This window comes from Aegilops tauschii, chromosome 7, assembly GCF_002575655.3.
Source record: "Aegilops tauschii subsp. strangulata cultivar AL8/78 chromosome 7, Aet v6.0, whole genome shotgun sequence".
NCBI classification, from domain to species: domain Eukaryota; kingdom Viridiplantae; phylum Streptophyta; class Magnoliopsida; order Poales; family Poaceae; genus Aegilops; species Aegilops tauschii.
In genome coordinates, this window is record NC_053041.3 from 33,053,612 (window position 1) to 33,078,722 (window position 25,111).

Here is a 25,111-nt window from a genome sequence, read left to right on the forward strand (position 1 = left end):
CCCCCACAATATCTATGTTTTGAAAATTACTCAGAAACTTAAAAATGTTTGTGCTTTTTAAAAAGTTCAATGTTTTTAAAAATGGTAGTGTTTTAAAAAATTGTTCATAAATTCAAAAAATGTTTACATTTTAAGAAGATATTCAGGAATTTTAAGAAAAGTTTATTTTTCAAAACTTGTTCGAATATTTTTCAAAAATTGTTTGGAACTTTCTTGTTCAAATTTATCAAAACTTTTCAAATTATGACACGGATTTAAAAAATTGTTCCTATTTTGAAAACATGTTCACAAATTCAAAACATATTCTTGTTTCAAATTTTTGTTCATTTATTCAACCATTGTTCGAGTTTGAAATTTGTTTGAGATTTTCAGAATTGTTCTCCATTTCGAAATTTGTTCTAAAAATTCAGAATATGTTCATGATTTTAAAATTTTGTTCAGAAATTCGAAAAATGTTCATATTTAAATTATGTTCAAAAACTAAAAAAATATTATTTCAAAAAAGTCCCCATTTCCAAAATTTGTTCACAAATTCAAAAACAATTCACATGACTATTTTTTCACAAATTGGAAATTGTTATTTTAAAAAATATTCCCATTTATAAATTTTTGTTCACAAATTAAAAAAACTTTCAAAATTTGTTCACATATTCAAAAATATTCTTGTTCCAATTTTTTTTACAAATTCAAAAAATGTTCACATGTTTAGTGTTTTATGACAAATTAAAAAATGCCTACCGATTTCAACAAATGTTCCTGTTTTCAGAATTTGTCACATATTCAAAAAATGCTACAGTTTTCCAAATTTGTTCACAAATTAGAAAAATGTTCACGTTTTCAAAATTAATTTTGAAATTTTTGTAAAAAATAGTTTGTAATTGTGAAAAATGTTCACTCTTTCAATTTTTTATTTTTCAAAAAATGTTTTGCGTTTACAAGAAGTAGTTTATAATCTCGAAAAATGTTCTGGTATTCAATTTTATTTTCCCAAATAATGTTTGCATTTCAAAAGGTTTTTCCTTTTTTAAAATGACATTTAAATTTTCTTAAAAAGTTTTAATCTGCCGCATATAATAGATCATATGCATCTGGCTGCCCCTATTAGACACATAACCTTAGTTAATACAATTGTTATGGACATGGTTCTTGGGCATGAGGTCTTGAGTTCGATCCTTAGCCAACATGTTTTCTGGAATTTCGCAATGTGGTTTTACTTTTTGCTGCTGTTGGTAGTTTCTTATAAATTTGCGTTGCAGATCTTTTGCAATAGGTCGCGTGCCGCGGTAGGTAGCACATCGCAAGCCTCTGTCGCAGGTTGCGGGTTCGACTCCCCAGCGCTTCTTATTTTCGCGATATTTTCATCCCGCGAAGTAAAGCGAATGGGCCGGCCTAGGTGACCCGCCTCCTGTGCAAAACAACGACTACTTCCCGCAATAAGCAGCGTATGGGAGCTCCCTGGCTGGACTCCTATCCGCAAAGGCAGGTTTACCTAGTTTTTTTGATAGATACTCGGCTACTCGGCAAAGACCTTTGCCAAAGGCAGGTCGCGGGTTCCAAATTCACTCACCTCATCCGCCGTAGCCGAGAATGATAGCTCCGCCACCCGCCGCTGAGAAATAAGGAGGGAGCAGGGAGGGCTCAGTCTTGCACGGAGGACCCGCCTGCCTTAACATAAACTCATTACGTTGACGTCCATTTATCGCCTGGTCGTTAATTAGTTATTTCTGCCTTAAATCATCGCACAACAACTTTTTTTTACCAACTGCGTCTCTCTCCTTCTATTACTCGTTAAAAAATGTCGTGCATGAAGTAGGTTGGCCCACCTATCAGGATAAACGCGGGCCCACTGGTTAGGACATAACGGTCAATGCCGTTGACTGGACGACAGTGCTCCGTTTGGCCTTTTTGTGAGCAGGTGGTGGAGCGAGGAGGGGAAAAGGGAGCAAAGTTAGTTGGCTTGGACAAAACTGAGCACAACTAAGGAACCGGGGCCACATAAATAGAAAACCCTATTTCATATACTCATTCACAATTTAATAATACTTATTCAATTTTTAAATACTTGTTCGACATTTAAAATACTTATTCAATATTTTCAAATACTTGTTCAAAAAAATTTAAATTCTTTTTCAACACTTTTAATACTTATTCAACATTTTTCAAATGTGTTTTTAAAGAGTGTTTTTTGTAATTGAAAATAAATTTTTATATGTCAATTTTTTTAATACGTGATCAACATTTTTTGCATACATGTTCAACATTGTCTGAACTCTACATTTTTGTATATGTCAATAATAATTTTTTAGTAAGTGATCAACATTTTTTGCGTACACGTTCAACATTGTTCGAACGCTTATTCAACATTTTTTAAATACTCGTTCAAATTTTTTTAAGACTTTTTCAACACACACACACACACACACACACACACACACATATATATATAGTATATTTTAAAGTGTAAATAAAAGTACAAAAATAAAGCAAAAAATGAGAATAGAAAATAGAAAAAATAGGCCATGGTCTCCCGCGCGGCTGGGCCGGCCCATCTGGGGCTCCGCTGACGCGAGGCTTCCCCCTCGTCTCACTGAGAGTAACCAATTAAGGAGCGCTCCTTCGCGAGCCTCCTGGGCTGAGAGTGCACCACTTGGCGCGCTCTTATCTGCCGCCACGTGTCGCGATTTGGGCCCTCTCTTTGGATATTTTTAAATTTTTGGCACATACTTTTGGCTTTGTAAATGTTTTTTTCGGCTTTTCGGTTTTTGATCGGTTTTTCTTAGCTTTTCAACAAAAAAATATTCAATAAAAATTTGTGCGAAAAAACGTATTTTTTTCTTCCGCGAGAGGCACGGATTTGCTTTAGGTGCTTCTTGGGAACGCAAAAAATGCGTTGTTTTCCTTTCGGGAAGGCACGACCATGCCTCTCGAAAAATGAAAAAAGAACGCGTTTTCTCTTTTTCCCCCTTACTTGAGACGCACGGTTTTGCTTCCGGGAGAGGCGGGGCCAGAAACGGGGAAAACACATTTTTTCCTTCCATGAGAGACACTGTTTTGCTTCCGCGAGAGGTACGCAATTGCTTACGTGAGAGGCACGACCATGCCTCTCAAAAATGGAAAAAAGTGCGTTTTTTCCTTTCGCTAGAGGTACGATTTTGTTTCCTCGATAGGCATGGATTTGTTTTCGCGAGAGGCACAGCTGTGCTTCTTGAAAACGGCTTTTGAAAGGAAAAGGAGTGCTTCTGGTTCATTTTTTTTGTCCGATTTTTTTCGTGAAAAAAAGTTCCTATCAACATGAGATTTTGTTTCTCAAATCTCGATGCGAGGAATGTAACGGTGAAAACGGTTCAACATTTGGACGCATGGTTTAAGAGGTAAAACGTTTTGAATAAATGAACGTACGAAAAAAAAACTCCCAATTTACGACAAGTGATCCACATACAGCGCGCCGCCACTTGTCGCAACATAGGGTGAAAGTGATCTTTGGAGAGAGTGTTCCTCATTTAGTGATGCGTTAGGCGAGAAATAGGGCGCCCAGGAGGCAGAGCGTGCGTCAAAGAACTTTTTTTTTTAGGGATGTGCGTGCGTCAAAGAACTGGAGAAAGCGGCCTACCTGGCCCGCGAACACGGGCCGCGAGCGGAATGCCTGCCCACGGGCCGACGACGGCCCATAAATAGCGCCCCCCACACCGAAGCCTAGCGCCGCCGCTCCCACCCCATTCCCTCGAGCGCCAAGAGCTCCCTCCCTCCCCCTCTCGAACTCTCCAGTCCCACTGCGCCCTCCCCGCCGCCGCCGCCATGGCGATCACCGCCCAGGTCCCCGACATCATGGGCGAGCGCCAGTCCGGCCAGGACGTCCGCACCCAGAACGGTAACCCCCCCTCCCCCTCCCCCTCCCCCTCCCGATTTTCGCGCCGCGGGATCGCGTGGTGCGCCGCGAGATCTAGGTCTAATTCGCCGCTCAATCTCCTCCGGCCGCAGTGTCGGCGTGCCAGGCCGTGGCCAACATCGTCAAGTCGTCCCTCGGCCCCGTCGGGCTCGACAAGGTACGCGCCACGCCTCCCACTCTGAAAACAAAACACCGTCACTGAAGAAAATGATTTGTCTGTAGCCAGGATCAGTGAAGCAGTAGATATCTATTGGTTCTGGATCCGCACTAGTTTTGAAATCCGCTAAGTTAGCGTATGCGGCCTGCAGATGCTGGTGGACGATATTGGTGATGTCACGATCACGAACGACGGGGCCACCATTTTGAGGATGCTGGAGGTCGAGCATCCTGCCGCAAAGGTGATGCCTGGCACACACGCATAGCTGATCTCGTTTTGATTGGACCGCTGCTTTGTTCTTAGATTTTCCTGTGGTTCCATTTCTCTGTAGGTTCTTGTGGAACTGGCTGAGCTCCAGGACCGGGAGGTTGGAGATGGGACTACCTCTGTCGTCATCATTGCTGCAGAGTTGCTTAAGGTGATGGAACGAGATTTAGTGGCAAGTTTTTCTTGTCTTATGAGTTTCCCTGCTATTTGTGCTCACACATGCTGTTCTGTTTCTTTTTGCCAGAGAGCCAATGAACTTGTGAGGAATAAGATTCACCCGACCTCCATTATTAGTGGCTACAGGGTAAGCTTATAATTTATACTATTGGTTGCAGCATCTCTTCCATTTTAGTTGAACATTGCGAGCAAAACACGTAATATCGTGCATTACTAATACTTACTTTCTACCTTCATATTCTTACCAGCTTGCTATGCGCGAAGCTTGCAAGTATGTTGAAGAAAAGCTGTCTGTCAAGGTAAGGGAATACTCTATGCATAACAAATGGCAGTACAACTCTGTTCCATTCCATGCGCACTCTCATGCTAACATGAATATTCGTCTACACTTTTAGGTGGATAGACTTGGAAAAGACTCCCTTATAAACTGTGCTAAAACCAGCATGTCCTCGAAACTGATTACCACGGATGGTAATTTCTTTGCAAATCTGGTAAGTTCCTGTGGTCATTTGTACTTCTGGTTTCTTAATCATGCATTCTTTTTTACATATCTGTGCACAGTGGAGCTCAGAAATAGTGAAATCTGATGGTATGGTTGTCATATATTTGATTTTGGTGGCATTTGTTAAACTGCAAATAGTTATTTAGTCCATGCATGCATTTACAGCGGGCCGGTCTATTATTTGTTTTGATAATGCTGCCATCTTATGGTGTCTATCTAACAAGTTGCTCATATTTGGAACCAAATGTTAGGTGTTCCTTTGTCTTTCCATTAGTTTTGGCTAAAACAATGTGATATTTAATTGACGTGGCAGTGGTTTCTTAGGTTGTAGAAGCAGTTCAAGCTGTGAAGACTACAAACTCCAAGGGAGAAGTGAAGTATCCAATCAAGGTAAGCAAAGTGCATTTGGTTACAATACTACATTAAATCAAAATTTTGTATTCGTAATTGCTATATGTCAAGGCATGTCAATTTTGCTATTGCAATTGTAGATTTAAGTTGCTGGTTACCTTCTCTCTGAATGTAGATATAAGCTTTACACCCTTGTGTGGACTCTTTAGGCAAAATTTATTCTACCAGTTTGTGCTGTTGTTTTTCTTTATGCACCATTGGTCTTTTCCTGCTGGGTGTATTAGACATCTTGATATTCATTGTGCTAGTGTGTAGTAATCTTACATATACCTTAATGTTGGGCTGCCTTTTACCTGATATTAATATAATCAATTCTACTGCCACTTAAAATTGTTCTCCCGTATTAATATTGTAATGCCTTCTTATGTACTGGACATGATGTTTGATTTATTTAACACATTGTTAGGGGAATTGTTATCTGTGCCACTTACAATTTCGCTTGTAAATGTTTGTTTTTTATTCTGCAGAGTATTAATATTTTGAAAGCTCATGGTAAAAGTGCCAAAGAAAGTTACCTGCTGAATGGTTATGCGCTGAACACTGGCCGTGCAGCTCAAGGAATGCCTACCAGAGTAACCCCTGCTAGAATTGCTTGTCTTGATTTCAACCTTCAGAAGACGAAAATGCAAATGGGTGTTCAAGTCCTTGTATCCGATCCAAGGGAACTTGAGAAGATCCGTGAGAGGTATATGCATTTCTTATATTATGGGTCGGAGGGAGTAGTTTGCATCTCATTATATATTTCCTTTTGTTATCTCCAGAATTAATCTTCAATGAATGTGCTCTCTTGGTTATCCTGTTTGTTTCTCATTTCCTGTGATAGGTCTTCATGCCTTTCGCTATTCACAATCAATTTATCTTCTATCTTAGGGTACCCAATATTATATACCGAACACCTTGCTTCTTTCCGCAGAGAATCTGACATAACAAAGGAGCGAATTCAGAAAGTTCTCAAGGCTGGTGCTAATGTTGTATTTACCACCAAGGGAATTGATGATATGTCATTGAAGGTACGTTTTCATACCTCAGGTAGAGTCAGATTGCTGTTCCTATCCTTGATATAGTTCTGTATACTGTTTGCCAGAACACAGACAATTTATGTATTTGGTTGAACTTGTCCACGTTAGTACTGAATTTCACATTCTTCTTAGCTGCTGGTACTTTTGGGGTGGTGCAAACACAATCTGTTATGCTACAGTTAGCATCATATGTTTGTTAATTTGGCCTTACAGCAGAATCTTTTATACTACAGTTATCATCATATCACTGCCACCTTCCATTCCCTGTCAATAGTACTCAGTCTCAAGTTTTTTTCCTCAGAAGTGTTCGTTTCATATGATTTGATTGTTACGAATTTGAAAAGATGTACTGGGCTGTTGTGGTGTATGTGGATATCACTTCCTGTTGACTAACTAAATCTCATGACCTGAAACATTATTTTAGTACTTTGTTGAGGCTGGAGCAATTGCAGTAAGACGTGTGCGCAAGGAGGACTTGCGCCATGTTGCCAAGGCTACAGGTGCAACAATGGTATGCCTTATTTCTTCATATTGCCGGTTAGATAGTTATGATCAGGGAGTATTTTCATAATTTACAGTCTTTAATCTCATTCATGACTTGATTTTGTTGAAATATTACTAAATTCGCAATACTGGAATACATTTATTTGATGATTTCCTGTTTCGAATATATGCTATTCCAGCGTAGCAGCTTACCAATCTACTCCCTCCGTCCCAAAATGGGATGGAGGGAGTATTACAGTAGGACTTTATATTAATAAAAAAAACAACTTCTATCATTGATATTCCCAAGTAATAATGGAAATAATTACTTTTTCAAGCCAAAATGAACTGCCTGTCAGTATCCTAAAGTAATAAGAACCTACAGGTGACTACTTTTGCTGACATGGAGGGTGAAGAAACATTTGATCCATCATTCCTTGGACATGCCAGTGAGGTTGTTGAGGAAAGGATTTCTGATGATGAAATAATTCTGGTGAAAGGCACAAAGAATACAAGTGCGGTATGTATCTTCATGCCAATGTTGAGCTAGCTATACTACGATTAATGACGTAAGCATTAGTTTCAAAGCTAGAGGCATCACACTTGCATTTCTTTTATGCAGGTCTCCATTATACTTAGAGGAGCAAATGACTTCATGCTAGATGAGATTGAACGGTCTTTGCATGATGCATTGTGCATTGTGAAGAGAACTTTGGAATCCAATACGGTAAATCCTTCTTCTGCTGTTGCTTTATTAGTTGCCTTGTTGGTTCCCTGTTGTCATGATTTATGTGGTGTGTGAGATTAATCTTATTTTGTCTTTGTTTAGCATTTTTCTTGCTACTAAGTGTGATTTGGAGTTCAAAGTTTAGCTGGTGCTTCCTTGTTCCCAATTTTGATATTTAAGATTCTTTTGTATATCATGTTTGTTGCCGATCCATACTAGTGCAATCTTTTTTTTGTAATTTTCTTTGAGGCCTTGTTTCCAAAAGTTGCAATCCTCGTTCCTGAGAACTTTTTTCATGCTTGAAGGAGAATAGGAACAGTTAAAAGCCATCATTTAAATGTAGCACTTTATTCTGTAGTATCTGCATCTCTCGTTCACCATTTCACATAATATGCTAACATTAGATCTCTTCTTTCCTGGTCGGTGAATGTAGTTCTGTAAGCTGTTGTTTTCTTGTAGGTAGAGTGTATTTAACATGTATATTGGTCATGCAGGTAGTTGCTGGGGGTGGTGCTGTAGAAGCTGCATTATCTGTGTACCTGGAGAATCTTGCTACAACTCTTGGATCCAGGGAACAGCTGGCGATTGCTGAATTTGCAGAATCTTTGTTGATCATACCGAAGGTTTAATCAGTTATATTTTGTACATATGACACTTGCATACTGAACCACATGATGATATACTAATGTGAGTATGGCTCTGTGATGATAGGTCCTCGCTGTTAATGCCGCAAAAGATGCAACTGACCTTGTCGCACAACTTAGGGCATATCATAATAAAGCTCAAACAAATGCTGATAAGCAGCACTTATCAAGGTACTTGAACTTATTTATCTCTGTTAAAGATCTGAGCATATTGTGGCTCCACTATGTTACATAGGCCTTGAAGCACTGATTACGAGTCGAGGGACTAGTCGAGACTAGTTGACAAACTAGTCTACGAGTCGCAACTTGAGTGCCGACTACAAGTCTCGTCTAGACTACTTGGTCGAGTCGAGCAGTCGACAGACTAGTCTGGACTAGTCGAGCTATTTGAGTCGAGCGACTCAAAATTTTGAGGGGATAAGTTACCCAGCCCGGCTGGAGCTCATGCTCGAGCGGCAGCCATGGCCGTGACACGTAGGCGCGCGCGGCCCGTAGACGCGAGAGAAGGAAGAGAGATAGAGGAGAGGAGAGGAGGAGGCATGGCGGTGGTCGGTTGAAGGCGGCCGGAGGCGCGGGTCTCGCGTGCATGCTCCTTTGCGTGATGGTGCTGGCGGCGGCAATGGGATAGTGTTAAACCTGTATTCTTAGCTTGGGTTAACAACCTACCTTAGATTGTTGTACTTTGTTTCTTAGGTAAGTAGGTAAGTTTCTTTCTCTCTACCCACCTCCTTCATAGTTTGTAATTATATGGACCTCCTTTATTTATTTGAATAAAAGACTGTGGAGCTATTGCTTCACAGTAAATAGTCAAAAAAAAAAAATGGGATCGATCGGGAGCTAGGGTTACAGTGACTGGGGGGCTAAGTAGGCTGGCCACTTGGGCCCAAATGGGCCAGCTGGGGGGGGGGGGGGGGGGGGGTGGGGGTGCTGCGTGGCGCTGGGCTGGGCCTGGCAAGCGTCGCATAGCACTTCTGGTTTTATTGCATACTGTACTGTTAGTATGTACTACATACTACTACTAGGTATTAATAGTTGAGTATTACAGTACCATGTCGACTAGTCTAGACTAGTCATGATTAGTCTATGAGTCTCAACCTCGGAACGACTCGTCGACTCGTAAACCTTGCCTTGAAGGCTAGTATCACCACCCTCTTGAGGAAAATAGTTATGCACTCTGGGCTGAGATGTGCGTGTTGAGCAAATGATATATAGACAATATTCCCATCGGTTTCCTGTACAGGAGACTGCAAGATCCATCTCAGTGTCCACTTGAGCTTTCTTTTGTAGAGTACCAGAATACTTATGATTTAAATTTTGAATTGTCATTGGGGAAGTGCGCACCTAGATGCATAATTTGGTAACAGTGATGGCTACTAGAAATTTTTTATACTTCAGTAATTCAATATATTTGTCCATTTTCTGTTTTGTTCTGCTACTCCACATCTTCAGTTTTTTTTTCTTGCACTACTGCACATTTTTTCAACTTTGTTTGAATTTGCTGCAGCATGGGTCTTGACCTGACGAAAGGTGTAATCCGCAACAACCTTGAACATGGCGTGATCGAGCCAGCAATGAGCAAAGTGAAGATCATTCAGGTTAGTTGGTTAGCTTGTTCGCTTGTCACCCACATTGTTTATGCTGAGATCCATGGCACATCTCATATACCTTTTTGCTCCGCAGTTTGCCACAGAAGCAGCCATTACCATTGTGAGGATCGACGACATGATCAAGCTCGACAAGGAAGAGTCTGGCCAAGAAGAGTAGCCATATGCCATTTTACGATCCCTGGTTGCTGTTTGTTACGCGATGGCTGGTTGCTATAGGCTCTTAGACTGCTGGTTGTGGTTTTCTTTTTACAACTTGTATTAGCGGACGTTCTTGTAGAATGTTGTATGGAAGATCGATGCGTGAAGGTGTATTGCTGTGTGTTTCGCTGTATGTGGGTAGCAGAACGACTTACGAATAGAAGCAAATTTTGCCTAGCCTTAGGGCATTGCTGATAGTCCTTGCAAGTAACTTGGTTGTGTTCTTGCCGGTAACTTGGTCGTCATACAGGTTTTGATCCCACTTTGCCACTTCTTCGCATTATGCTGATGTGTGCTGTACGGCCCCCTGAGAGCATCTCCAAGGCTAATTTGACCACTCATTTGTATGCGGCCATCCGACAAATCTGATCGCTAGTTCAGCTGGCCAACTTTGCAGCAGCTTTTGGTCTAAGCTTTGTATGTGTGTGTACCTTGCCGCTAGAATTCGGTAGCAGGCTGCATCGTGAAGGTCGAGGATGTGCTCATCACATATTTGCAGGGATCAAAACCATTCAGGCCTTGTTTGGTATAGAGGTTTTGTGGAGATTAGTTGGGATAATCCCCACAGGGATCGGGTGAAACCCCTACCTTCACCCAATCCTCTCAAATTCCATAAAACCCCAACCCCCAATCCACTAGGCAGGGGTAGTGTATTGGGTACTGGAGAAAATACCCTAAGATTTGGTGTAAAAAATAGGGAAAAGTGGGGATTAAACTAGCCGAATACACTAGAACAAAACATGATTTTAGAAATAGGTGGGGATTTATTGTTTGCTGGGGATAATCCCAACACATCCCTAGAAATACACTAGTACCGAACAAGGCCTCAAAGGGTACACAAATGAGTGGTGCCGTAGTAACAGACACAAGGTAATGGTGTTGGTGTTGTATAACCATTATTTTTGGAACCATGAATGATTTTTTATATCAGCACGTGGGTTGAAAAAATACTGGATTGAGTTGATTTAATGTGGATTCTGTTGGTTTTGTGTGAGTTGGAGAGAATCAAAGTTGATATATTTTTGAAGGACGCGTCTAGTGGGCGGCCGGCTGCCCACTAGTGCAACCGAGCGGCCGGCTGAAAAAGGAAACCCCCTGTTCCCCGCGAAACAGAAAAGGAAGGGCCACCAACCCGGCCGATCGACCGGCCACCAAAACAGACCGATCGAGCGGCCACCACCAGCTCGCACCCACGCCCGCTCGCCCCACACGCCTCAGCCCCGCCCACGCTGCCTTCTTCTTCTTCTGCACGCCAGAAGGAGATCCAACAGAATCGCCCCCCAACCCTTCTTCCTCCTCCTACACAGCCGTCATGGGAGCCCTAAAGTAGAAGATGGAGCTGCTTCAAAAAAGAAGATCTAAGGGCAGGGTGGTCAGAGCCATACCAGGCAGTAACATCAAGTAGGTAAGCCCCCTCTGCCTCTCTTCACTTCCCCTTTTCTTCTACTGCATATATGTAGGCATATGTAAACCCCCTTCTCCATGGATCTAGGACAAATCCATGGAGAAGCTGCTTCAAAAAAGAGGTGAATCTGGCACATCACACCAGCCTACTTGATGTTACTGCTGGATGTGTTAAACAAGCCAAAAACTACTTGATGCATGCCAAACAAGTTTCTCCCACCTGGATGTGTTAAACAAGCCAACTAAAAACCAGTTCTCTGGCCAATTAAAACATGATTAAAGCCAACTCAACAAGCATTGTAGCCAAAAACTAAACATGCATTCTACCAACTTGTAGTTATTGTTTGCAAATGAACAAATTGACTGTCCAATAGATATGTGCAATGAAAAATTCATAAATGTGCAACAGAACATGCATCCCAGCCAACTGAACCTATATTTTGGCAACTCGGCATGCATGCTAGCCAAAACTAAAACATGCATTGTACCCCACGTGTACTCGGCATGCATGCTAGCCAAAACTGTAATATATGTGCAAATAAAAACATGTTTTCTGGCCAACTAAACATGCATGTTGGCCAAAACTGAGAAAATGTATCCTGGCCAACTGAGACATCTATTCTAGCCAACTGAATACATTAACTGTCCAACTGAACATGCATGTTAGCCAAAAACTAAAATAAATGCAACCTGGCCAACTGAGACATCTATTCTAGCCAACTAAAAACATTGAATGTCCAACTGAATATGTATGCTGGCCAAGTGGAAAAATGCATCCTGGCAATTGAGACGTCTATTCTAGCGAAACCAGAGATCTGTAGTGTGACAGCAAAAACACAAGAACTTTTGTCCATAGCTAATGAAGCCACAAACCATATTAACATATTCACGCATATAATCTTGTCCCACACATATATTCTGGTCCCACACCTATTGCAAAGCTATAGTGTAAAAATATGTTCAATATACCGGAACTAAAAACATAACGGCGATGAAAATATATAACTATAATCTGTCCTCCAATTCTTCTTTCTTCTTTCACCTGGATTTTCCGTCTCAAATGTAACATCAAATTATGTGCAGAAAAATCTGAAACAGCTCCTTGCCAACACAGAAAACCTACAGATCATTGCAACAAAACAAAGGGAAAAAGTCAGAAAACTCCGTAATAAAAAGAAGTCATGCTCTTGCCAGCTATTTACTGTAAACTATGCAACTAACATAACAACTCTGTGCAAACAAAAAAAATTCATAACCGTTATAATAAAGATTATGCTACAGTCATGTTGCTTTTGGAACTAAGATTGTCACAAAATGGTGTGCAACTGCCTATTTCTAAGTTTTTAGGTTGTTTGAAACACTCTTTTCTGTGGTTACCAACAGATGACATCAATTTCTACTTTTTAATATGTGCAGGGAGTGTGTGGCAGCATCCAAAAAAGGAAAAAAATGCTTGATCTCAATGAGTTGCCTCCTGATCTCAATGAGCTTCCTCATGATACGGATCAGCAGCAACCCAGCATACAACAAGGAAATGGACAGAAAATGGTCGATCTGTTTACTACACGCAGGCAAGTCATGATGGTAACCCTATGGGCCATGACAATGTGGCAGGCCAGTCATCAGACCGTGGTGCTCCTGTAGTGGTGTCTTTGTAGTCAGAGAGCCATACTCTAGATGACACGGGAACCGAGGAAAATGTTCCTGGTCCAACCAGGACTGAGCTAGGAGCTGGGGCTGTTGACGGAGCTGTGCAAGGAGAAGAAGGAGAGGATGAGGCTGGTTCTCAACCTATGGAACCCTATGTTGGCATGAGGTTTGACAGCCTTCAAATTGCTAAGGATAACTACAACAGCTACGCACTACGGATGGGTTTCTCTATCAAGATGAACACATCTAGACGGACACCCCGCACCAATGAATTGATAAAACAACAGTTTTGCTGCAACAAGTTCAAGAAGCCCAAAGCTGATGATGGAGGAGCTGAGGCTCCTCCTGTCCTGGACCCTATTCCAGATCCAAAATCTGTTTACAGTGATGAGGAGATGGAAGAAGAACCTCCAATATTTGCTGAAGAGGAGGCTGGTACTAGTAAGAAGAAGAAGAAGCGCAAACGCGAGACAATAAAGCAGACTCAGTGCAAAGCGAAAATGTTGGTGAAGCTGATAGATGGGCGATGGGAGGTGACGCACTTTGTTCGTGACCACAATCATCCGCTCGTGAACAAACCTTCATTGTCCAAATACTTGAGATCCCACCAAGGCATCTCACCTGATGAAAAGGAGTTTCTGCGCATCTTGTATAACTGCAACTTGACTACAGGTGTGGTGTTTTTCTATATCCCTTAAAGAATTAAGTTTTCCTCTAGGCAGTCCAGTGTGCAACTGTTATGGTACTACTGTGCAACTAAAATGACTTAACTGTGCAACTGGTGTCCAACTTCCCATACTGTCTGTATATCACTTTTGGTGCTTGTTGTGCAACTAGATTGTCTTTACTGTGCAACTACACAATGTCCTGTATGCAAAAAATGCAAAAGTGTTTTTAAAAAGGTGCAGCTAGGTGTCCATTTCCTGCGATTATCTTCTGTGCCAACACATGTCCTATTACTGTGCAGCTGGATGTGCGCATTCGTGCAACTAAAAAAAGGATATACTGTTTGTTTTTGTATTATGCAGGACGTATGATGCATGTAATGGCAGAGTTCTATGGATCTGAGATGATGGTGCCATTCGGACCAAAGGCAATAACAAATCTTTGTACAAATTTCCGTAGAGATGACACAAAGGAGGGTGATCTGATTGAGACAATTGCGCACTTCAAGGATATACAAAAAACCGATCCAGACTTCTTCTATAAGGTGAAATATGATGAAGAGGACAGAGTTGTCAACATATTTTGGGTGGATGGCTTAGCTCGAAAAGCTTATGTGGAGGCGTACCACGATTGCATATCGTTTGACACCACCTACATGACCAACATGTACAATATGCCGTTCGCGCCCTTCATAGGAATAAACCGACATGGCCAATCTTTCATGCTGGGTTGCGCGTTTGTGAGGCAGGAGTTGGCATCGAGCTTTGATTGGGTCTTTGGAGCATTCCTAGAGGCTATGGATGGCAAATCTCCTGACAACTTCATCACCGATCAGGATGGTGCAATGAGGCAGTCAATACAAAGCATCTTTCCAACCACCGTGCACCGCTGTTGTCGATGGCACATCATGAAAAAGGCTCAGGAAAAAGTTGGTTGGCTGCTGTGCCGGAATCCAGGACTCTCTGATGATTTCAACAAGTGTGTTGACTTCAGCTTCACTATAGACGAGTTTGAGCAGAATTGGGCTGGGTTAATGATGAAGTACGAGGCTATGACACACACGCACTTTGAGAAGTTGTACGAATACAGGTCAACTTGGGTGCCGTGCTACTTCAAACACAGGTTCTTCCCGTTCCTACAGTCTACACAGCGTAGTGAGGGGTTCAACGCCATCCTGAAAAGATATGTGAACCCACACAACTCAATGCTGAACTTCGTCAAGCAATATGAAAAAATCCAGAACCACATCCTTGCCAAGGAAGGCTGCAATGATTACAGGACAAAACACCTTGAGATTGAGTTGTGGTCCAACTTCCCAATAGAGAAGCAAGCTTACAAAACCTATACTAGGGACCTTTACCGCAAGTTCAGAGAAGAGTTTGAGCTGATTGGATGTTATAATGCATTCCAAGTTGGTGCTGATATATTTGAGCTCAGACCGAACCAGGAATTTGTTGCCAAATATGGTTCTCGAAACTACTTGGTGCAGGCAAGGGTGGAGGAGGGTTCCTATTTGTGTGAGTGCTGTAAAATGGACAAGGACGACATCCTCTGTTGCCACATCCTCAAGGTGTTCACCCATATTGGAGTTGATGTCAACCGGAAAGGTACCTGCTAAGACGGTGGACACCTACTGCTGTACCTAGTGCGCCAGGGACTGGTTATGAGCAACCGGATGAAATGCCTCCTCAATCAAAGAAGCAGATAAGGGAGAGGAACATGATATACGATTTTCGGAAACTAGCAAAGTTTGCGAGTGGTTCTGATCCAGCACAAGCTATTGTATACAAGCATATGCACGCAGCACGTACCGAGATCGGCCACCTGAACATGTCCAAGAAAAAGAAAAAACCAACTGCTGCCACGGGGCCATCAGATGATGGCAACCCTCGAGGACCTCCTCCACCTCCAGGCAACAATCAGGGGGCTCATTATCCAGGTAATTACCTGCCCCAACTCCTGATCTAACTAGGTGTGTAACTTCAGTTGCACACATCATTGTACCCAGTTGCACACATCATGGTGGCTAGTTGCACCGAACAGGCTGCCTAGTTGCGCATGCTGTGTTAGTTCAAGCATCAAGATAACACAACTAACTTGTTTTTCCTGTTCTGGATATAGGTGATGTCAACCCTCAAGGACCTCCTCCACCTCCTGGCTGTACACGGCATCCTCTGCCACCTTCCTCCCCCGTGTGCTCCTCCCAATGGCCCTACAGGCAGCACTCAGGGGGCTCATCGTCCAGGTAATTACCTGCCCCAACTCCCCATCAAACTAGGTCTGTAACTCTAGTTGCACACATCATGGTGCTCAGTTGCACAGAAACAGGCTACCTAGTTGCGCACGCTGTGTTAGTTCGAGCATCAAAGATAACACAACTAACTTGTTTGTCCTGTTCTGGCTATAGGTGATGCCAACCCTCAAAGACCTCCTCCCCCGCCTGGCCCAACTAGCAGTGCCCTGCGTGCTACTCCCAATGGACCTACAGGCAGGACTCAGGGGGCTCATCACCCAGGTAAAATACCTTCCCCAACTCCCAACAAAACTAGGGTGTGTGACTTCAGTTGCACATATCATAGTGCCCAGTTGCATAGAACATGCTGCCTAGTTGCGTGCGCTGTGTTAGTTTGAGGATCAAGCTAAAAATCTAACTTGTTTTTCCTGTTCTGCCCATAGGCGATTACAATCCAAGTACCATGACGGGCCGTGCTACTACAGGTGTTTTTTTCAACTTAACTTGCACACAGCAACCAGTTAGTTGCACAACATGGGCTGTGTGGTTGCAGAGAACATCAGTGCTGGTTGCACAACAAAAAAAATACTAATTTTTTTATATGATTATTACACAGGTGATCGTGATGGTCCTACTGCCCCGTTGGAGGCTGCATCCCCTGCACAATCTTCTGATGATTTTGTGCCTAGGGATCCTCCAAGGTCTAGTACAAAGGGTAGGGCAAAGAGTCGACGGTACAAATCGGCGCTGGAGCTACACCCAAAGAAGAAAAACAAATGCAGCCAGTGCCAATCTACAGAGCACACTGCTGGTGTGTGTCCACTCAGGCTACTGTGATTCTGTTTCATCGTTTGTAACTTTGAGACAAAAAAGGAAAAGAATGATGTTTTTTTAGTTGGCAACTGGTTAAATATTTAGTTGTTGAACAATTGTATGTCCAGTGCTCCTAATGTATCAACAAAAGTGATGATATTGAGTTGCAAACGGAATTACTACTAGTGTGCAACTACAAAATCTGCTTAAAAATTGTGCAAACCAGCAACTTCCTCCATGGAGCAGAGAAAGAAAAAGAGTACTGACCTAGTCCTTGTCGTATCTCAGATTCTTGCCGAGCTGCTTCGGTACGTCAATGTCAATAATCTGGAAGTGCTCGATGCTGAACTTTGGGTAATGCTTCCTCCATAGCTGGCGTACTGCCCCCGCGATGGTAGAGGCGGTGGTCATGAGCTCAATGTTGTCCAGCGTCCTGTTTGAGTCAAGAACTTCGAAGAGTCCGTCCCTCAAGTTGACATTGAAGACCCAATAATGCCTCCCTCCCTCTTTATCGGTTACATCAGCGCACTCGAGCACTGGCAGCATGACCTGCAAGCGTGAACGATTTCAGACACAGATACAGGCTATAGCTAAGAAAACCAGTAAAAGACTTGGTCAAGTTAAAAACAGGTTGCAACAATTATGTGCCAACTAACAGATGTGTCATGTGCAACTGAACATGCTGTGGGTGCCAACTAAAAGAGATGGACCATGTGGGCACAACACTCACCAAGTCTTTCTTGTCGAGACGGTTCTTGTAATCAAACTTCTTGTTTATCTCATTCACGTTGTGGATCCCTTGCTGTAAATTCATCTGCAGAGATTATAAAGCATGGCTCAAACTCCTTAGTAGATGAAAGGCCTCCCTCAATTGGTCAACAAAAAAAGTGCTACAGAACAAAGATGAGGGTAAAGCAGGTTTTGGAAAAACTTACAGAAAACCTCAGTGGCATAACAACCTTCTTTGACCCTTCTGGTAAGTTATCCATGATGTGTAAGATTCCAGTCTCAATAACAATTTTTGACAGCCATTGAACCGGCTTCATCGAATCAACTAACTCCTTTAAAGAAATGTAGAAAGCACCATACCTGATTATCTCAGGGCTGAATTTTTTTGAAAGCAATAAAAAGACAAGTTAGCTCGAAGGGTCACAGCAGCAAAAAAAAGTGCATGAAATTGAAAACAGAACAGTGTGCAACTAAAAGCCCTGTTCTGTGCAACATGCTATGCTTTCTGTGCAACTAAGTGGCTGGTCCTGTGCAACTGAAAAAGATATGTATGTAGGCTGTGGGGAGTTAGTTTACCTGGTAGCTTCATCATTTGCTCCTTCGTGATGCCTGACCCAATACAAGAGGGCAGCGTAAAGCTTGTTCACTGCCTCATTGGAGCTGAAAGTCTTCTTCTTGTTGTAGTCAATGAATGGAGACCTTTGAGATGCTGCGGGCCTTATTACCCTCCTCTGTCTTCGTGCAATAGGTGGTCCCGAAGAACTGCTCGTGCCAGCTTCTTGTTCTGCGATCGGGGTGTGGCAATTCTCTGGTGATCCAACATCTAGCTCTTGAGCTATTGCCTTGCCAGCATCAGCAGCAGCGCATCCTTCATTCACAACTGCTGGGTCCAACTCACACTCATCAATACAAATCACACCGGCTTCCGCTGTTTCTGCTGCTGGAGCAGGTGCTGGAGCATCACCATCTATGCCGAGGTCAAAAGATGGTGCATCGCAGAACCCGTCACCATGATAAGACTTTGATCTTCGTATGGGTTCAAGGACCAGGGCATCTCCTTGCGGCACAAACACGGGTGCATCGTTCACTGACTTGGTTCGCCATAGTGTTGTAGTTGGCGGCCTTGGAGGCTTGCACCTACTTATAATGTTGAACACCTCCTCTTGTGTTAATGGTTGCTGAAAGTCAGCTCTTGGTGATGCAGGCTTGCTTGGCTGCTGTGTGCTGGCTCTTGGGGACGGCAATTTGGTAGTAGGATCACCTCCTTTTGTGTTTGGCATTGAAGCATCTCTATGAGTAGGCACCTTGGGGCTTGCAGTTGCAGTGGTGCCTTCCTGAGCAGCTGTGGTGGTTTTGACTGTGACCACGCTGCTAACTGACACATCAGTTGGCACACTGGTATCTATAGTTGGCATCTTTCCAGTCTGAGTTGGCAGCAACCTAGCAGAACTTGGCACCCCTGCATCAATGGCTGCGGCTCGCAGTTCTCTCTCGTCTCTGAACCCCAAACATTTTGTGGCCTGTTCCCCCTTTGTGCCCATGGCAAACTTGACAATCTTTTGCTGCTTAGGTGGTATTGGTGGGACTTTGAAAGGGGAGTCCTTGACCATATCAGTTGAACTCCTGTGATGGTGGTTGGCTCTCTGCTCACTACAGTTGGCATATCAGTTTGAAGCACAGCTTCCTTGACCATATTTACTTCAGCATCTGCACTCACCATCTTCTCCTTGGTTTGAGGCAACTGCAGATTCTTCTTCATTGAAATTGCTTTACGCTTCTGGACCACGTGAGGGTTTGCCATGGATGCTGCCTTGCTCTTGCCGGAGCTTAGGTCTGGAAGCTGCTTCAAATATTCCTTGTATTTTTCCTTTGAATGAACCCAGTCAAGACCCTTTCCTGCTTCCTCCATGTCAATTTGATTCTTTTCAGCATCACTTGATAAGAACAGGCTCTTGTCAATGGCAAAGTTGATCTTCTCACACATATCTTGGTCGCTAAAATCTGGCACAGGAAAGGTGGTTGGCAAAGCTGGCTTCAAGTTGCAGAGCTTGAACATATCAATGCTGCCTTGAGACTCTGCTTCGTCATTTTTCTTTGACTTAGGCAAATCCTTGTCTTTCCAGCACGTTTTGTCAATTAACATCTGTAGTGTGCTCCTGCTACTCAATGAATTGCTGCTGCTGGCAGGGGTGGCAGAAGTGCTAGTCCTCCTGGATGTGTTGCCGCCTGTACCACCAGAACCAGGGGCGTTGTCATCATCATCATCATCGCTGCTGTCGCTGCCTCCATTGGATCCCCCTTTATCATCACCATAACCATCCTCGTCTTCTTCATCGTCGTCTTCTTCCCTCTCACTGCCATCAACTGCTGCGCCTTTGTCTTCTCCCCTCTCACTGCCATCAACTGCTGCACCTTTATCCCCGTCCCCCTCTTTGGCCTCACCTTCTTCTTCCTCCTCCTCTGCCTCACTATCTTCTTCCTTGTCCTCCTCCTCTCCTTTGTCCTCTTCTTGTTTGTCCTCCTCCTCCTCCTGCTCCTCCTCCTCTTCCTCCTCCTCCTCTTCCTCCTCCTCCTCTTCCTCCTCCTCCTCCTCCTCCTCCTCTGCATCTTCTTCATTGTCATCCTCATCCTTGTCCTCCTCCTCTGATTCATCCACATCTGTGTCCTCGTCATCGTCAACATCTATCGCTGCTTCCATTTCCTCATCTTCTTCTGACTCATCCTCAACAAACTCTTCTTCTTCTTGTATAGTTGACCCCCGTCTCTTTCTTTTTGGAGCACGGCGTGACGCCCCGGTTTGCATTGATGGCTGCTGTACGTAAGGATCAATATCCGGTTCCTCGTCATCGATCTTGGCAACTGCTTCAATGAAGGTGCCAACCTGTTCAGTTACAGCCTTGCACAGGTCATTGACCACTTTCGCAATCTTTGCCTTTTTCTGCATCAACACAAAAAAAAGATTCAGTACTGATTCAGTTACAAAAAAAATATTAAAAAGAAAAATGTCTGTAACTGACCATGATGTGATAAGCAAAAACCGACTAATACACACTTTCTGGCCAACTAAAAACATGATTCTAGCCAACTACACATGCACTGTGGCACAAACTAAAAACATGCATTCTGCCAAGTTGATGTCAATGGTTGTAAACGAACACTTTGACTGTCCAAAAGAACATGTGCAACTACAGAAGCTTATATGTGCAACTGAACATACATCACAGCCAACTGAATCCTGTATTCTCGCAACTACAAAAGTTATACATGTCCAACTGAACATACATCCCAGCCAAAAGAAAATGTTGGTAAGTGGTACAAATTTTTGTATGCAAAACACTAACCTGCGGATTGTAGGTTATTGGTAACTTGGATGCCACGAACGCTTCAGCTTGCAAAATTCCACCAAACAGTGGTGTCTGCTCCGTGCCTCTATACTCCTCTTTAAGCTGATGTAAAAAAAGAGAAAAAGAAAAGAACAAGGTTATCAAAATAGATTTGTGTGTTGAACGAAACCAAACATTATAACCTGTGCAACTACAACAAGATACTGGGGTAGACAATTCGACTATACATATATGAAACTGAACAAAGACACAAGAACCGTGCAACCCACATGGCACCTAAAAAAAAGTTTCTACCAACTGATGCCACACATCTGTGCAACAAGATTAGTAAAACTGTGCAACTTAAAAAAGATGGTGTGCCGATTTAAAATGGACATGTGTGCAGATGCCAAACTTAAAGGTACAAGCTGTGCAACTACATGCATTGTTGTGCCAACTGATGACAGTTTTTTGTGCAATTTCCAAAAAAGTGACCAGACATCAAAAGAACATAAAAAGAAGAAACTGTTGGAAAAAAACAAAGAGAACTCACTTGTAATTTGCCGAACACACCAGGAGAGATGGTATCCTTCTTGATCACCTTGGCAATTAGAGTACTATCCCATGCATTCGATCGTATCGCGCAGTTGCTTACTGGGATGTCATGGACAAGCGCATCAAGGTATAGTATCTTCACCAGACCCAACAAAAGAAAAGCCAAGTTCAGTTATTATTATGAGTATTTGAGCAAACTATAACTGCACAAAAGAACAAGAACAGATGGAAGTGGTCGTTTTCACTAACCATCAAGTGATACAAGCAGCAGCAGACAGTTTGCTTCTCCTGGTCCATGTTCCGGAAAGCTTCATTAATGTGTTCTGCTACAAAGAGGCATATGTTTGTGTTCTTGAGCATTTGATGATCTAGCACAAGTCCGTAGCACTTTGGGCTGAGCTTCAAGGCCGTGGTTGGTGCTAGAAAAGTGCTGAAGGCAACCGCAAGCCAGGCCATAAAGAATGTGTCATCCGTTCTTCCAGCCATATCCTGAATCATCTTGAGGCATGTAGTGATCTGGGGATGAGAATTTCCAGTTATGTTGAAAGCCTGTCTGAATCTCCTAGTGGCATCCTTGTCAACTAAATATCTGACTTTTTGACCCCTGTTTGGGAGATCAAATACCCTCTGAACACTGTCAGCATCGACACAGATCCTTCCCCTTCCTGGGAAAACCATTTCAGAGGTCTGTGGCTGGTAGGAATGCACCAGGAACTTAGTGAGGTCCACTGGAAGTGTCTGATAAGTTCAATAGCCCCCGAACAACCTCGAAACTAGCTCTGACTTCTGTAGTGGGGTTAGAGAGGCGTTGAAATTTGCAAACCGCGCTGGTGATGCCCTTATCCTGCCCGCTTGTGATGGTCGCTCCACATCTTCCCCTGCAGCCACCTCAACTCCTTCACCGCTGGCCTGTTGATGAGAATATAAAAACATTAAGGAAACATTAAAAACAAGAGAAAAAACAAGAATGAAAAAAAATCTAGCAATCATCATTTGATTCAGTATTGGAAAAAGCTATATATTCATAAAATGGATCATGCCAACTAATATGATGTATTTGTGCAACTAATAAAGATCATGAGGACAACTGAAGACTGCTAGTGTGCAACCTTCAAAAAAAACTAAAGAAATATACGATACCTGGCAACTACAAAAAGTTCTAGCGGATGTGCAACAATAAGAAATGATATTGCAACAAGATAATAACAACTAAAAAAAAGGTTTGCAAGGAACTGTTCAGTAGCTCATAAACACAAAAAAAACCACATACCTCAGCATCTGTTGCGGAAGATGCGACAGCTCCTCCAGCAACTGCTGCCTGCACAAAAAAATGACCAGTGATGTCAACTATAAAGAAGCCAACTTGTCAACTACAAGATGCCAACTAATGTCAACTGTATTTAGATCAAGATGACTAGAGATGTCAACTACAAAGGTTGTTATTGACAAACTAAAAACAAAAATAGTGGTGAGAACTGCTGCATAATTTCATCAGCGTCTAAAAAGCGAGAAACACTTATATTCGAGAATTTACTTACCCTAGAAGATGACTCAACTCCCTTTCCATGTGCTGCACATCTAGTCCGCTTTACAACACGGAAGTGATCAGCATCCTAAGAAAAAATAAAAAACATGAGCATGGGAAAAAAATAAAAAAATGTTATATGACCCAAACAAAACCGAAAAATGGGCTTGTGTCATCAGCATGCCACTTACCTCAACATCCTCTCCCTGCTCAACACTCCGCGCAGGTCGTGGCTGGCGATTAGCAGGACGCTTCGAGTTCCGGCGAAGCGACTGACTTCCAGAACGCTGATTAAGCAACCCAAAAAGAAAACATGAAAAAAAGGACATTAGCATACGTGCATAAGTTGAAAACAACTCAAAAACACAGAAAAATTGAAAAAATACATCTTCTTCATTGCCATCCGCATCTCCTCCTATTATAACCATTTTTGCCCTGCGGGAGGAAATACAACAAAAGAAAACATAGTTAGAAGATGCGGAAACAAACTTGAGAAATCATAGAAGGTTGCTTTGATCTGCAGACATCTACACATAAGAAGGACACAAAATGCAAAAAACCAAAAAACATGTGGACAACCAACTACTACAATGATGCAGCCAACTGGGCAGTAAACCTTGTGCAAACTGGACAACATATAAGCCAACTAACTATTTTCTGCCTAGGTATTACTTGCCAACTGTGACAAGTAATAACTAGGCAGAAAATAGTTAACTAAAGGCAACAAGCTCAGTAAGATAACTTGTGCAAACTGGAACAAGAAAAAAATGCAAAGCAAAAAATCCAGCAAAACAATTGGGTATACTATATTGAAAAATTAGCAACCATTAGTGCTAATTTGCAAAAATAAGCGTCCCTAGTTGCACATGAGGGGAAACACATGAAAACAACCACATCCACAACAAAGACTTGCACATTGAGAAAAATTAAATTGGAAAATTGGCAATCATTGGTACTAATTTGCACAATCAAGGGGCCCTAGTTGCACAAAGCAGGAGAAAACACATGAACCACCACAGCCACCACAAGGCTGGTGGATTGGGTAGACTGTATTGGAAAACTGGCAAGCATTGGTGCTAGATTGCACAAACAAGAGTCCCTAGTTGCACACAGCAGAGGGGGAAACAGCAAAGCCAACTAAGTACAGCAACTAGCACAAAGTGTATAACATATGAACAACCAACTAGTAAAAAGTGATGCAGCCAACTGAGCAGGCCACTTGTGCAACTGAACACCGTATAGACAACCAACTAGTACAAACAGTGAGCCAACTGACCAAAACAACTGCTGCAACTGCAGAGCATATGGACAGCCAAGTACTATATGGACGCAGCCAACTGAGGAGAATTTTGTGCAACTAACCACTTAAATTACTGAACACCAACTACAAAATCAGCCAATGCATTGCACACAACATTGCGCACATCTAATACAACTTGCAGAATGACTAAGAATCATGAACAGATCTCAAACCTCTACAAAATTGAACGGAACATGAACTAAACAGCCAAATCGCCCTAAAATCGCGCAACGGGCGCCGTGGACATGCATCCCTTCTACCTAACGACTACCGCGTACCCTGGCCAACTACACGTTGACCCTGGCCAGCCACCCCCGTGCCGTGAACTACGCCTCCTTGTAGATCCCGACCACCGTTGGGCGCGTGCTACGAGATAGGAGAAGGGAACTCAACGTGACCAAAATCGAGGATAAGCGGGGGTAGTTCACGCCGTTCCCGAACTCTAGAGAGCATTCCCCTCACATTTCAGCACCATCCGCACTCCGCGAGATAGAGAGAGGGAGGAGAAGCATGTAGAAGTGGAGGGCGAGCATACCTCCGACGGCGAGGAGCACCAGCGATTCCCCCGCGAGGAGAACCACCCGCAAGCCGCCGCCAATCTGAGCACTCCGCCGCGACGCCCCGTTCGGTGGAGAGGATTGCGAAGAGGAAGACGAAGACGGAATGGGGAGAGAGCACGCTGCGACGAGGGATTTCAGGCACACATTTCGAAAACCGCCGCCCACGACCCCCACTACTCCCCTCCTCTACCGCTTACAGGTGGGCCTGCCCACGTCCGGATATGGACAACCGCCCACGACCGCGGTGCGGGGTCAATCCAGACCAGGTGGCACCT

General features: G+C 43.1%; 2 protein-coding genes and 1 long non-coding RNA gene across 3 annotated transcripts; all 3 read left to right on the forward strand.

Annotated features, from left to right (window-relative positions):
- Nucleotides 1–3,683: 3,683 nt before the first annotated feature.
- Nucleotides 3,684–10,289, forward strand: LOC109770785 (T-complex protein 1 subunit alpha). Its single transcript, XM_020329496.4, has 17 exons — nucleotides 3,684–3,868; nucleotides 3,979–4,043; nucleotides 4,195–4,284; nucleotides 4,375–4,461; nucleotides 4,555–4,614; nucleotides 4,736–4,786; nucleotides 4,883–4,978; nucleotides 5,314–5,379; nucleotides 5,868–6,085; nucleotides 6,314–6,410; nucleotides 6,844–6,930; nucleotides 7,288–7,422; nucleotides 7,525–7,629; nucleotides 8,124–8,252; nucleotides 8,341–8,444; nucleotides 9,778–9,868; nucleotides 9,954–10,289. The coding sequence occupies exons 1-17, from the start codon at nucleotides 3,796–3,798 to the stop codon at nucleotides 10,035–10,037; spliced, it is 1,638 nt and encodes a 545-aa protein (XP_020185085.1). The 5' UTR covers nucleotides 3,684–3,795; the 3' UTR covers nucleotides 10,038–10,289.
- Nucleotides 10,290–11,357: 1,068 nt separating this feature from the next.
- Nucleotides 11,358–15,731, forward strand: LOC120967944 (protein FAR1-RELATED SEQUENCE 5-like). The gene is made up of 3 exons (XM_073505259.1): nucleotides 11,358–11,483; nucleotides 12,899–13,804; nucleotides 14,161–15,731. The coding sequence occupies exons 2-3, from the start codon at nucleotides 13,276–13,278 to the stop codon at nucleotides 15,414–15,416; spliced, it is 1,785 nt and encodes a 594-aa protein (XP_073361360.1). The 5' UTR covers nucleotides 11,358–11,483; nucleotides 12,899–13,275; the 3' UTR covers nucleotides 15,417–15,731.
- A 200-nt stretch (nucleotides 15,732–15,931) lies between these two features.
- LOC120969334 (uncharacterized) lies at nucleotides 15,932–17,064 on the forward strand. The gene is made up of 3 exons (XR_012190125.1): nucleotides 15,932–16,043; nucleotides 16,206–16,313; nucleotides 16,475–17,064. It is a non-coding gene; the product is annotated as an uncharacterized lncRNA (long non-coding RNA).
- The last annotated feature ends 8,047 nt before the right edge of the window (nucleotides 17,065–25,111 follow it).